Source organism: Parasteatoda tepidariorum, chromosome 10 (assembly GCF_043381705.1).
Source record: "Parasteatoda tepidariorum isolate YZ-2023 chromosome 10, CAS_Ptep_4.0, whole genome shotgun sequence".
NCBI classification, from domain to species: Eukaryota; Metazoa; Arthropoda; class Arachnida; order Araneae; family Theridiidae; genus Parasteatoda; species Parasteatoda tepidariorum.
The window spans coordinates 58,989,581-59,005,272 of record NC_092213.1 but is presented as its reverse complement, the minus strand read 5'-3'; the positions used below and the strand labels follow the sequence as shown (position 1 = coordinate 59,005,272).

The 15,692-nt window shown below is 26.3% G+C and overlaps 1 protein-coding gene across 1 annotated transcript in view; it reads right to left on the bottom strand.

The window, feature by feature from the left end:
- The window catches only part of LOC107443070 (neprilysin-2), a 103,476-nt gene that overhangs the window by 39,285 nt on the left and 48,499 nt on the right, over positions 1-15,692 (bottom strand). Inside the window, exons 2-5 of the mRNA XM_043046407.2 lie at positions 13,922-14,058; positions 9,222-9,344; positions 3,969-4,130; positions 845-928 (exon numbers count right to left, since the gene is read on the bottom strand). Coding sequence (XP_042902341.1) covers positions 845-928; positions 3,969-4,130; positions 9,222-9,344; positions 13,922-14,058 — 506 coding nt within the window. The remainder of the gene's footprint in view (positions 1-844; positions 929-3,968; positions 4,131-9,221; positions 9,345-13,921; positions 14,059-15,692) is intronic.

Below are 15,692 nucleotides of genomic sequence, written 5' to 3'. Positions count from 1 at the left end.
ATGTAAGAAAGTGCATTCTGTTAAAAATCAAGAATTTTAAAAATTATTCGTATGTTGTACCAGGGAATATGTACTAAGGAACTAGATGTGTATAATTTTAAATGCATAAGATATCTTTTGTTTTAAAAGGTTTTACTATATCGTAATCTATTAAATAAATGTCATATTCTATAAGTATATTTTAATGTAATGCTGTATAACAATATAACACAGCAAAGCGTATTTTGGAACAATTTGCAACTTTTATTTTAAATGACAGACAAATTTTTATAGTCAAATTGTTTGTGATGGAAACAATATTTTATAAATAAAAACGTTGGATATTTAAAAGTTGTCGTCAGATTAAAAATCTGATTATAATTAAAAGTAAAAACTAGATGTAAAAAGAGCTCGAAGGTACAATATTCTGTTCTAAACATTGAAACTAATTGAAACTCGTTTGAATTCTCCCGAATTGGGTACTAGCAACTCCAGAAGAGTTACGTGATTATACCTAACCATGTGATTTAAATGAGATTTGATTGGATGCCTGTAAGCGACGTTACGCATGTGTGTCAAACCTTATCGGCTTTTGAGTCTATGAATGCCAAAATTTAACAACGATGACGTCACTGAGCGTGCATCCAATTAAAAAAATTTCTTAAAAATCAAACCAACTGGTAGAGAATGTTCGGTTTCATTTACTTAGTTAAGAATCGAATTTTACATCACTCAATATCATAAGATCTTCTGTAATTATTTAAATAAATACTGAAAATTATATATACAGAATAGTAATTATATATTTACTACAATTGTACGGTATTTGTTTTTGAAGTAAGTCTATAGAAAAAAACATACTTACTAGTGTTCATACAAGAATCATACATTTTTTTCAAGTTTAAAATGTATTGAGATTCTGATTCTTTTATACTTCCTTCAACCATAGCTAGAAAAAAATGAAATCGTATTTTTACGTTAAGACAATTTATTTCTAATGATTGAATACACATTTTAAAAATATAATTACAAATAATGAAAATGTAAGAATTACTACAAATTGAAAGAATTACTGTAATATAGTGATAAGCCTCACTATCTCCGAAGGTGATAATTTTATATCAAGCAGTCTCTTAGTATTGAGTTGAGATGGGTACAAGTTTTTAGAATTTCCACAAAGTCGTAACACAATGCTTTGAAACATGCATTTCTATATGAAAATCGCGGAATCGATCATTGGAATCTCTTGAAAAATTTAAACGTTTGTTACATTACTCCAACATTTTCATTAAAAAACATTTAGTGATTCCTATACTGCGTTTGACTAAGCGTGCAAACCTCGTTTACCTATGAAAGTTTTAATTGAATCTTGATACCCAAAAGGTATAGTGTGTTTTACTGGAACCAGATAAATTTTTCACAGGTACTAGATGGAAGTTTCATGAGATGGGGCTATATAAATTATGCACAATCAGCTCTCTCAACATGCAGTCATGATGGCTCTGAATTCCATTAAAAAGAAGAAATTTCACAAGTTCGAAATATTTGGTAGTGAGCTTATGCTGGATACAAATGTATGTATCTCAAATATTTTTCAAGATGCATAAATATGAAATGAATACAATTTTCTACATTAGTAAATGAAACATGAGTAAAAGAATCTAGTCTATGTGTTACTGACAATGTATAAAATCAGGGATTCTATAGAATGCTATTCATTAATCCTTCTTTTTGATGCTTAATAAAAAATCTACAAATATTCTATACATTGACAAAGCAACGTTAACAATAATTCTTTTATTTCTTACTTTGCCCAAAGAGCATTTTTCAGTCTATAAAATGCTATTCATCAATCATTCTGTACAATGATTAATTAAAAATATATCGATATTCTATATGATTCCCAGACAAAGTCTACAATAACTCTTGTATTTCATACTTTGAACTAAATGCATTTATCCTTTTATAAAATGCTATTCATTAATCATTCTATAGAATTACTTTAAATAATCATTTTTTATAATTAAATATTTAGATATTCTAGTCATTGGTCTAGGTAAAGTGAACAATAATTCCTTTTTTTCATACTTTGTCAGAAAAACACTTATCAGTCTATAGATTGCTATTCATTAAAAATTCTACATAAAGATAAATAAAAAATACGCAGATAATCTATAGTATTCATTAATCACTCTGTATAATGATTAATTAAAAATATATCGATATTCTATATGATTACTAGACGAAGCATACAATAACTCTTGTATTTCATACTTTGAACAAAATACATTTATCATTCTATGAAATGCTATTCATTACTCATTCTATAGAATTACTTTAATAAATCATTCTATCGAATTACTTTAAATAATCATTCTTTAGAATTAACTATTTAGATATTCTGGTCAATGTCTAGGCCAAAGGAACAATAATTCTTGTTTTTCATACTTTGCCCGAAAATCATTCGTCAGCCTATCGAATGCTATTCATTAATAATACTTTATAAAGATTAATGAAAAATATACAGATAATCTATAAGATGTTAAGACAAAGTATACAGTAACTCTTGTATTTCATTCTTTGCGCCGAATATATTTATCATTCTTCAAAATGTTATTCATTAATCATTCCAATGAATTAATTTCATTAATCATTTTTCAGAATTACTTTAAATAATCATTCTTCATATTTAATTATTATACAGGTATTATAGTCAACGACTAGGAAAAGTGAACAATAACTCTTGTATTTCATACTTTGCACCAAGAGAATTAGCCACTCTATAGAATGCCTAAGCTGAGATAATGTAATAATTCTAATGTTTCATGTTTTTCCCCAAAACAGCTTCATTTAAGTTTGTAACCACTGTATTGAATCACCCTGAATCAATAAAAGTATTGATTGATTGAAATAATTTCAAACTGATAATCTAAAATATTCCACACCTGCTTTTTAAACTTTAAAGTTTAATAAAAAATAAACTTTTGAAAACTAATAACTTGCAGCAAACTATATGTTATTAAACTTCAAAGGAACTTTTTGCACTATTACAGATTGGGCGAACGATTTTTAAGCTATTTGACAGACTGATACTCACGTTGAAGGAATTAAACTGCAACTTTTTTCCCATTTCTAATTTTAACCAAGATCAAGCATTTTCAAAAGTAGTTTTTGAACTAAATTCATAGAGTTGTAAGAGTTTCTAGACTCTAGTCATAAACTTGGATTCAGATATGAACGAATAATATTTACGAACGTTGAGCTGGGAGTGAAACTGCAACTTATTTTTCAAAGTTTCCTATCTTCCTAGTCACAATATATTTCAAGCAAGATTTTTTTTTTTTAAATGAGCACTCTATAATTTATAATTTAATGTGTTTCTCATATTTTATGTTTACTGCTGTTTATTTTTTATAAAATGTTGTGTTAATATTATTATGTTCATTGTCCGAAATTTAATTTTTTTTTGCTTAATTTTAATAAAACTTTTGAATCAAATAACAGTTTTTAAAGTTATCGGAACAAATTCTTGTTCCACACTAAAATGTAAATTGCATTGAAGAATAGCAATTAATAGAAGCAAAAATATCAAACTGGGATTTTACTTATGATATAAGAAATAACCATAAAATTGTAAAAGGTATCTGAAGTACGATTACTTAATCGTAGACAAAAATAAGTAACAATGAAATGTGCTAAACATTTCGAAAACCCAGAATTCAACACTTTTTTTGCTTCTTCTGGTCAATATAAGCATTTTTTATATTATTCACTTTGATACTTTTTTTTAATAAAATCTTCATTTAAAAATAAAATTCTTCTTTCCTTTTGAAGAAGCGTTTATTTAAATTTTACGTACTAAAATTTCTATTAAAATAATTCAATTAAAATAATTCAATTAAAATAATTTAATTAAAATAATTTTTAGTTTAATTTTATGACATGCAATTGTATGTTTGTACAACGTATTTTTTGTATCGAGAACTTACCCCTTAATTTGAGATCCAAATCATCTTGTAAAAGACTGAATACGTTGACTGCTGTTTTGTCGTCAGGAATTATTTGCTTATTCAACCAACCTCCGCAAGCAAACTCGTAAAAATTGTCACAGGGCTCAACTTCTTCATTAATATTGTTTAGAATTGTCGCAGCTAGGAAAAGAGAAAAAAAAAGTAGTAGTCTCAAGGAATTTTCACATTTTTTTCAAAAAATAACTTATTTAGGTAAGTAGCAGCTCTTTTTTCCTTCTGGATCCTCCCCCTTTCTTATGCTTTAAACATGCACGCTGCCTTATGAATTGATTTAGAATGCTGGCGCACACTGTGCAAGAAAAAACAAACAAACCTGAATAACTTTTGATCTAATGGTCTGATTTTCAAGTATCAAGGCTTAATTTTAATGGTTGGAGGCTCTCACCTTAAATGTGTTTAATAATTAGTTCAAACTATATTTTAAGTTACGAAACTAGACACAAAAATGTATTTTATATGAATAAACGTACCCTTTTTTTATGCCGGATTTGGATTTCTTTACAAGATTTGTAAGATTTTCTCTTGACCAGTTTGTGTATAAAAAGTTTAAGTGTAAAAATCCGACATTTCCAGGTGTAAAAATTCGACAAAGCTGCAATTGTTTTGCTCAGATAATGCAAAAGGTTTCCATTAAAGTAGGGATCTTCACCATGTGAGCCATGAGCAACTACATTTACATTTGGGAGATGGTCAACTAAAATATTTTATTTAGTAAAACCAACAGTTTGAAAATAAAATTACCCGCTAAAAGGACTATTATTTAAGAAGATAACTGGGAGTAAGAAAGTCTTGACTGATGAGGAAGATTGAAGGATTAATCCATTTGATGATTTACTAAGATTAAATGGAATAATAGACAATCGACTTAAAATGTTTACATTAATATTTATTTAATTACAAAGATTCAGCCATTTTACAGTAAATATTACTGTAATTTTACAGTAATATATATTTAATTACAATAAAGGGACTTTATAGTAAATATTACTGTAAAAAATAAGGCATTTCGATTTTTGTTCTGCAACATTTTACAGTAAAAATGTATTTCACGGAGAAAAATACTGGCGCCATGCGTGCCAGTTCTTCTTTCCGTAATTTGAAAAGGAGTTTTCTACAGTGTAAGCAAATTATAGTATAAATAGAAATTATCATCGAATCTTAAGAAAAAAGTAACCAATCTTTTCAACGTTCATAGACATGTGCAAAAAAAGAAGTACGTTTCTTTTTTTAATTTAAACTGCAAACATAGAACTTACATGTTTTCTCAGCATATTAACAATTTATACTGGATGTTATTATGTTATGTAATGCATCGCAATTATGATAATGGATGAGGTAATTACAAAAACTGAAACTCTAATGCATCATAAGCATTAATTAACTTTTATTATGGGCTCATTTGCTTAACAGTTTGATTACCGAACATGTCAAATCGCCATCATAGGCTAAGTTTGTGAAAAACTATTTTTGTCATTTTATCACTCTAATGAATGAAGTAACGTAGATGCATGTAATAATGATGTGCTTCAATTAATTAGCTTTAACAAACGAGACAACGTAGTTTTAAGTAAGTTTTAAGAAACTAAAGAAGTTAATTTCCTTCCTCATTTATGCGAAGTATTATGATGGAATAATTTTCCGCCATCCTTATGTTGCTAATAAACTTTCAGATATGATTATAAACTGTAATTTCTAAATTTAAGAGTGTTCTTCAAAAACTTTTCGACAAGAAAAATATAAAAAGGATGAAGTTTGAGTGCTTTATGTCGATGCAAAGCTTAGAAAACTATTTTTCTGGAATGAGCTTGACTTTAAAATAAACAAACAGATTAAATATATAATTTGTTTTAAAACTTTTAAAAAGGCGCCAATTAGGCTAGAATTCTATTATCCAGGGTTGCTCTGTAATTCCTGGATAGTGGGCCACAAAAACCAGAAAATGTGATCATGGGATTCATTATAACCTAAATCATAATTGCAAAAATGCCGGTTGCATTTATTTTTCTTTTTAAAGTAAAATTCAAAAAACTTTTTTTTTTACTTTGCAGATCGCAAAAATTAAAATAAAAATATTTACTGCAAATAAATCGAAACCGTTCCAGTTTCAGGATTCCAGATCAAAATGTTTAGGCTCTCGAAAGAAAGTAAAATTTTATTAATACTAAAAGTTACCTTATGCATTATTAAGTTTTTACAGAATTTACTAACTATGTATTTGTCACTAAAGCTGCTAGTACTGTAACAATTACAGTTGCGAATAGAATTTTGAAATTATAATTGTTTTACTTATCTATTTTTTATTTTGAATTTTTACTTACTGCTACGAAGAAAAGTTGAAAAACATTTTGTGATACTTTTTTTTCATACATTTTTATTGGCGTTCAAACAATGAATGAACCAAGAAAAATATCTTTATGGGCCCCTTTAGTTCACAGATTCTAGATTGTACATTCATGTAATATCTAGATGAGAACACTGAAACCAACGAACAATTTTGATTTTTTCTTTCTAAATGCAAACTACGCAGCCTCGTAGTTTTTTTTTTAAATATGTTAAAAAATTCCATTTCAAATACTTTTCATTTTTAAGAAACTATAGCCTTTTTTTAAACTCATTTTTGCACCATTCTCACCATCAGAATAGAGAAAGCACCAACTGATACTGATGAGTAGATACTGATAGGTGAAAATTAATCCATCAGTTACAAATAAATGTAATGAACTCGCAACAGATATTAAAATAACAGACTATTCATTCAATTTTTTATTATAGCGAAAGATCCTTCAAAAGATTATTTTATAATGTATTAGTAGGGGTAATGGGTTAAAACTTCGCGGTCGAAGCTTCGTCACACTGAACTTGGCGGAAAAAAGTTTGCGTGGACAAAACCTCAGATTAATTAATAGTTAATTTATGTATAAATTTCAATAAAAAAAGCTTTCATAAATAATATAATTCTAATAAAAGTAAAAAGATTAAATTAAATATTTTTTTTATATTTTATTATTTTTATCTAAAAAACTGAATAGAAATGATAATTTGGAAAAGTTAATTTCGAAAATTTAATGTTTTAATGCTTTAAGTTCATAATTAATTTAATTTTAACAAATGCAAAAATTTTAAATTTGAAAATTTAATTACAAGATATTTTATAATTTAAATAATTTGCTTATGAGTTTTCCTTTGCATGTAAATTAATATTAAAATTAAAATAGTAAAATATGAAACTTTGTATACAACCCTGCCTGTAAGTTCTAGGTTAGCGAAGTTAAGGGTCAGCGAAGTTTTACTCACGCAAAATTATTGATCGGCAGATTTTGGCGGTGAAATTTTCTACAGTGAAGATTCAACCACGAAGTTTTAACCTGAACACGGCCTCAATATTCCGTGGTTCAATAAATGAAAATAAATAAATAATGCTACTTATAAGAATATCATTTATAAGATTGATTCTAAATCAACAGCATTGCTTGTAATATGGAATAAACATACAATTTTAAACTGCATCATAAAGTATAAGTTGAGTTTCACTCGAATTCAATTCAACTTGTACACGATAAATTAAAGTATTTATAAGTATTTGCAAAGTAAATGAGAAATAAGAAATCACTGTAAATAGCAGTTTATGTTTTTTCCTTTTTATACAACATTTTCTCTGCTGATAATCATACTTTGCTCAGAAATAATAATAACAAAAAACAGCAAAGTGTAATACATTTTAGTATTGCAATGTTTTTTTATGCTCTCAAATTAATTATCATTTGTCATAACAGTCAAGAGAAAAAATTTAACAAGGTTTATTGAAGCTCTTTCACCCTAGAAAGCACAAAAATGACACCGTTTAATTGCCTTACACTCGAGGAAAGGCTATAATTTTATAAAATATGTACCACCTTGCAGTAAAGAAAAGAACTATCTAAGCCTTAGAACGGACAAATAACTTAAATATTTCGAGTGTTATCAAAAAAAAATTTTTTTAAAAATCACCAATTTAGTGTGATTTTTATACTTATAAAAATTACCAAAATCAATAAATAATGATCAGTTTTGGGCAATATTTAAGAGATTAGATTATACATCTTTGGAAAAAATAGTTAAAACTTGAAAAATTAGATCACAAACGCTTTTCAGTTTCATAAATTGTGGCTTTTCCACATATTGACGTTTTGCGCTGCTTATAGAATTAGCATGCAGGGTTCTGGTTAAGATAGGCTAAACCTGATCTAACAGCAAAGATTAATTCTTCCAAGCGCACAAAATAGCGTTCTATTTTTTAAAAAAAAATTTTACTTCATGTGACTACAGAGCCCTCGAAAAACAGCTTAAACAGACGCCTCTGAAATTATTTCCTTTTAAATGAGCTAAAATACAAGGGAGCAGTTTTTATAGTTTTTTAGTCATCAATGTCTTTTGTTAAATATCTTAATAACTAGTACTGAGATTCAGTAAAGATGAATAATTGTTTTCCAGATTGATTATTAATAATTTCAATAATTGGTTAAGCAGAACGTAGCAAACCATACAATTTTGATCTCCATTGAACCATTGAATTTTGATCTGATTTTTCTTAATTTTTTTTTAAATTGGAGACAAACGATAAAATACTATCTTACCATACAGTTATCCATTAAACCTTCAACGCAAATGTGACACAGGTGTCAATTATATGTATATACACATTTTTTTAAAAAAAAAAAACAGTCTAATAGTTACTAAGAAATCTGTTTGATTATCGCAAATATATTTGTACTAAAATGTAAAATCCTAAAAATGTGGTTTAAGATTTTCTTTTTATTCATATTCAAACATTTATGAATAATTGATTTTTTAAATTAGAGAAATTTCAATAATAAACACTTGTTTCTCTTAGATCTAAATATACCTGCAAATATGAAAAATAATTATTTGATAGTGAGCGGTGTTTGAAAAATTTCACCTTTTGCAGTCAGTGATCCATGCCGTATTTCATAACCTTAAGTTGTTAAAATGATGAACATTCCCCCCTTAGTTTGACTTAAATTAAAACAAATAATGAAAAACGTATGAAAAATATGCTTAATAAAAATTCTGCGTCAAAGGGTTAATAGTTTAAGAATGGGTGTATTGCTTATTTTTCATCAAGAATCTTCAGCTTTTTACCATCAAGCAAAAAAGCTGAAAAAGATCGAATGATAATAGCGTCAGGCACTAAAGCCTAAGAAATAAGCTTACCTGCTTTTACGCAACCTGGTTTGAGGCAAATTCCAACTGCATGTGGTGGGGTAATGACATTGTACATTGAATACACTAATTTGTCAGCATTACTGGGAAGACTTAAACTGTCAGAATTGCTACCTAGAAAACAAAAGTAAAATGTAATAAGTATAGTTTTCATTCGCTAAGTAAATGAGATTAACATGAAATGAATTAAATGAACTAAAATATTTGCGTGTTTATCTTATTCGAGTTTTTTATGCTGTTTGAGTTTTTATTCTATATGAGTTTTTATATTATTTGAATTCTTATACTATTTAAGTTTTTATCTTATTTGTGATTTCGTACTTTTTGAGTTTTTATCATATTGGAGTTTTTATGTTATTTGAATTTTTTTTATCTTATTTGAGTTTTCATTTAACTTGAAATATAATTTTTATGAGTATTTATATTATTTGAGTTTTCATTTAGCTTGAAATATAATTTTTATGAGTATTTATATTATTTGAGTTTTCGATATGTGTTGAAAACAACAGAGAGCAAATCAATGACACGTAGAAACTGAAAGATATTAATAAAGTCACGTATCTCTTCACTCTTCTTTCAATCTTTTTTTTATGTATAAATATTTTTTAAAATAAACCAAGTTCGAAACATTTTGGAAAAAGTTCTTTTATTTTTAAAAAAATATGTTTCTTTACCAATATTGCAACCGCTAAAGAGTAAAAATAGTACCACATAAACAAGCATACTATAATTTTGTATGTTTGTGAAAACGAAATTCTGTGTTTCGTTACTGAAATACGTTCTTTGTTAGTGACACGAAACTGTAATAGGTCTGTTTTTGTAACTCTATTTCAGTTAGTTAAATTATTCATATGTAGGACTAATTTGTTTTCTTAATTTGGACCTCACAGGTGGTTAAGAACTCATACAGTAGCATTCAAAATATTATAAATTAGAGGTTATGAGTGTAAGTAATTATCCTTGTTCCACTTATCCACTTTAATAACATTTAATTTTGTGCAAAATAGACACATTCGGTTCTTGTGACTTCAACTGTCAATTAAATTCCTGGACAAAGATTAGACATGAAAGATTAGACCTAGATTAAGATATGGCCAATAACCTGAAAAGTAGCTGAAAAGTTTAAGTCTTTAAAGTGTAAGACTTTTTGCGTACTTCAGTCAAATTTAAAATATAATTTTCACCAATACTTATATAACGTAAATTAATTTACCGTATTTCATCAAATAAAAGTATGGTTTTTTTTTCCTGTTTTGAAAATTTCAAATGAAATTACGTTTCCATATCTTCGACTCTTCGTTTAATAGAATATTGTATATATAAATGCAATAAGCGAAATTTATAATATTGAATGAAAGAAATAAAATATCATAAAAACACAAAACTAATAACCGAAAAATTAGATTTTTGACTTTTTAAATTAATCTTTTAACTTACTAAAAAAATTTTTAAAAAAAATCTAGAAACCTTTTTTTAAAATTTATCTTAAAAAAAATTGCATTGACTTTTCTTTCGAATGATTTTTAAAAAAAATCGTCGAAGTAATATTTCAGTTCATATTATTATTAAAAAACACACACACACACACTCACCAGAATTTTTGTAAAGTAAATAAAAAAATTATTATTTATAAATAAACGTAAGAAAATAAATAAAATTAGCATATTTAATAAACAATTAAAATTAAATGAAATAAAAAAAATATTAGGAAATAAAGAATCAGTAAAAAAACTTCTTAAATCTTCTTTGATAGCCGTTGGTAAGTACTATATTCAATTCATATATTCAATTTATTCTTATTATTCAATTCACATATTGCGCCTTATTTCACGGAGAAGCCGTAATTTTGCCCAATACTGCCGCTTTTCCGTAATAAGCTTCTTAAGAAGGAAAAACAACCTTTACAGAGAGGAGCGGGGAGCTGCTATCTTTTCCCTCAACGCAACACGTTTATTTTTCTTGTCAATACTTGATATAATACTCGAAGAATTATCTTAAAATCAGAAGAGATACGGAGAATTCTCTTAAAATCAGAATAAAAATTGTGTTATGTAAAACTCTTTTGCATGAATATTTTTTTTTGTGTGGAATATGTGGAGTATAACTATTAAGTTAAAACTTATTTGTCGATATTTTCAATTTTGTTATATCTAAAAATAGACTATGTACGGATTTTCTAGACATCAGATGATAAAAGTGATATAAGTACAGGTTAAATCGGAAACGGCATTTAGGATATAATACTCGAAGCTTAATACGGAGAATTCTCTTAAAATCAGAATAAAAAAAATGTGTTAGGTAAAACTCTTTTGCGTGAATAATTTTTTTGTTTGGAATATGTGGAGTATAACTATTAAGTTAAAACTTATTTATGGATATTTTCAATTTTGTTTCATCGAAAAATAGACTATGTAAGGATTTTCTAGACATCAGATGATAAAAGTGATATAAGTACAGAGTAAATCGGAAACGGCATTCAGGGTGCAGTGCTCTCTCAGGGTTTTTGTTATACCTAAATGATTTACAGTAAAATGTTGCGGAACAATCTGATATGCCTTAATTTTTATCGTAACATTTACTATAAAATTTTTGAATCATTTCGATTAAATAGATATTGCTGCAAAAATAACGGTATAAAATTTTAAGGTATTTTACAGTAAAATATACTTTACGGATTACTTAGGACTCAGGGCAATCCTTTTTACCATAATTTAATCCGGATTGTTTTACAGTGTACATGTTACGGAACAAAAAATTTGATATACAGAAATTTTTACAGTAATAATCCCCTTAAAATCATAGAATCAATCTAAATAAATAAAAATTACAGTATAACATGGCATATTATATGGAGGATGCACCCAAAGTGTCGGCACTTAATACTGTAATTTTATCCCGAATTTTTGCAGCTTTCGAACTTACATCAGTTTTCAGTTTAAAGAAAATATTTTTTCAATAATCGCAGTAATTTTTAACTTTCGTTGTTATTAGAACGAAAAATAGTCAATAAATTTTAGTTTTTTTTTTTTTTTAAATTATCCAAATGAAGAACTTTGAAATTATATGCTAAGCTAAATACTAAAAATGTTGGATTTAAGAAAATAATATTATGGATTTTGAGTATAGCTAATTTTGTCGTATCGCATATTAAGAGGCTTTTAATCGTGAGATTAATTTGCTTTGTATATAAAATTGTGATATTTTTTACATTCTGAGCTTTATTTTCTAAAAATACTAAAAAAAAATTTCTAATGCGGAATCAAGGCATGAATTTTCAGGTTTTTTATGTAATGAAACTTATAGCCATAAAATTCTACAAGAAAATGTCGCATATAAACTAAACACTTCGACGTGTCAAACAAATATTGTGCAACACATCATAATTTTCATCAAACATATGTGTTGAGCTAGTTTTTCTTTTCATATCTTAACCAAATTTAAAAAAAGTCAAATGTTTGAAAAATTCCAGGAAAAATAATTCAAAAGTGTTTCGTTTCCGAGAAAAAGAAAAAAAAATTTAGTAAACGATATTTCACTAAGAAACTAATAATGGTTTTACATGTAAAGTTGAGTTATTTGTTTTATTATATCAAATAAAAGAGCATAAAAAAATACTCTTTCGTTTAGTGAATTTGAAATCCTAATTTTCAGCATCGAGAAAATGTAATGTGGAAAAAAAACTTATACAGATTAATTTCACAAATCAAAACACCTTATTGAAATTAAAAAGCCTTATAAATATTATGAATATATTCGAAAAACATTGATATATTCATCAGAAACATTTCTCTAACATAAAGGAATTAACGATGAAAAATGAATCTGGGATGGCTCTAAAAAGGAATAAGGAAGGAATAAAAATTGAAAGGAATTAACGTTAAACTAAACACATTCGAGCTAAAAAATCACTTATCTAGGAGCAAGAGTTTTGGGGCTGTATGCAAAATGTGACTGGTTTCTCAAACTCATTGTGTTATTTAGAAAAAAATCCAGAAAAAAATACCTTGTTGGTCGGAGATTCTGAAATCGAACACAAGAGTCTGAAACTCTGACCTGAAACCTGAGAGTTGACAGGTCTGTATGAAAATTGTGTGTATTGTCTGTATGAGAGTTGACAGGTCTGTCTGATATTGAAACTTAGAAAAAAGACTATTGTCAAAACTACCAGAACATAATAAAATTTACTGTGTTTCTGATTATTCAAAAATTATGCTAATTTTACCGAAGCGTTTTGATGATAAGTTTGATAAAATAAACAATAAAATATTGTTTTATAATATGCGTTGAAATTTGATAAATGTGGTAAAATATTGCAATTTTATGATACCTTGTCTTAGAGCATGATATAAAACCCATTTATTCTCTTTCATTGGTTTCTCAATTCTTTTTCTTTTACTAAATGTGTGGCAATAAGAGCTATAATTTTGAAAACGAGAGCTACCAATAAACCATTACCATATGTACGGAAACTGTTTTCATATGAATGGCTTGAATACCGTATAGTATGGTTATATTTTCAGAATTATGTTTTTTTTAATAGATATATCTTTACTATACAGTGCAGTAATTTTAGAAGAATTTTTTTCACCGTGTTTAATTTAACGTTAGATTTATTTTTCAATCAATTTTTCTGAGCTATTAGATAACTAAAGAGGAAAGTTAGTTTATTAGTCCATTTGAAAATATTTTACCTGATTTCATTGTTTGATAATGATAGCCGATAATTGCAAGCGCAATTGCCATTGCAGTACACATCACTAAACATATCCCTGATACTCCACATAGTATCCTCTCTAGCCGTGATCGTCTGTTCCACCATGGTGGGTTTCTGCAATTAAAAATTTAAGCAATTTTCAATTACGATACTATTTTTCAGTAACACAAATTATACACAGTTATCTTAAAATTTCATGAAATATATCATTGAAACACAATATTTTATACATAATGTAAAATAAAAACAATATATCTCAAAACTGTTCTAACCTTTTGAAGCAGAATTTTTATTGAAACATATTTTTCATCATTTTGTATTAATTTAGACTAAAACAAGAAAAGAATATTATATTTAGGATTTTAATAATTTATGGTTATGAAGATTTATAGTTAAGCATGAAACTCCGATTTCTTTTTCTGCGTTAAAGTTGAAATCTAAATCGAAGTTATTTAGATCTAAGAGAAACAGTTATTCATTTTTAAAAATTTATAATTTGCAAAATAAATTATTAATTATATTTTGAATATGAATGGAAAAAAAATTTCAAACAACTTTTTTTTTGGATTTTTTATTTTAGTAGAAATGTAATTCCCATAGTCTATACAGATTATTTTTAAGAACTATTAGACTATTTCTTAGAATTAAAAAATATCAAAATGCATATTTTAACTATGTATTTAATAATATGTATATTAATAATATATTATAATATATATTTTAAATATATATTTATTTATATATTTTAACTGGAAGTTAGGGCGTCAGAAAAAAATATATGTGAAGGACACCGTTGTCCCTTCTTAAAACAAAATTTTAATAAAGAAGCACAGTAATATTATTGTTGAATATCAAAATTTACGAACATCATAAGGATAGGTATAAAATGGTACAAAGATTGCTACAAAAAAAGCATTTTATTAATCTGCTACCCTCTACATTTTATTAAGAAATCGAACATTAAACTTAAAAAAATAATTTTATTTATTAGTCATACCTAAAAAAATGTGAAATATTTATATTTAATTAGATAAAAACCTACATAAAAATGTTTTTTTTTAATAAAGTTCACTTTTTTTTTTAATTTTAAAAGTTTTTTTTCTTTCCTGAAAAAATTAGCACACACTTAAGAAATTTTAAAAGAAATATGTTAAACTTTAAATTTGAAAACGAAAAAGAAATATTATTTCACAGTATTCTCTTAAGTGAACCAAAATACAAAGGAGACAGTTTTTTTTGGATCACGAAAATAATTAGTCTTATCTATAGTTAACTTTATGAAATGTCCATGTTAAGAAAAAGTTAATGAGGTAAAATTCAATTCATTTACAACAATTAAATTTTTTTTTATTTTCTATGCTTTTTCTTTTTAATAAATGTTTTAGAACTACTTTACTGATTTTTTGTAGCTTATTAAAACACGTAGCATTACAACACATCACATAGCATGAAAGAAAGTATTTTTTGTTATGAAAAAAACCTTCTAATCATTTTTCATCATGAACACAGACTATACTTACGATAAATGTCATATTTATTTTATAAACTTTTTAAATTATAATTAAATGAAATTTAGTATTATTTAACATTTGTTAATCATTATTTCTTATAGTTAACATGGTAAAATGTTTATTGTTATACGAACTGAATAAATAAAAAATACAATTTGCCAATGAGAATTAAAATGTTTAAACTTACAATGCTTTTTCTTTTATTGATGAACAGCATACTGGAGTTATTAAAGCCAT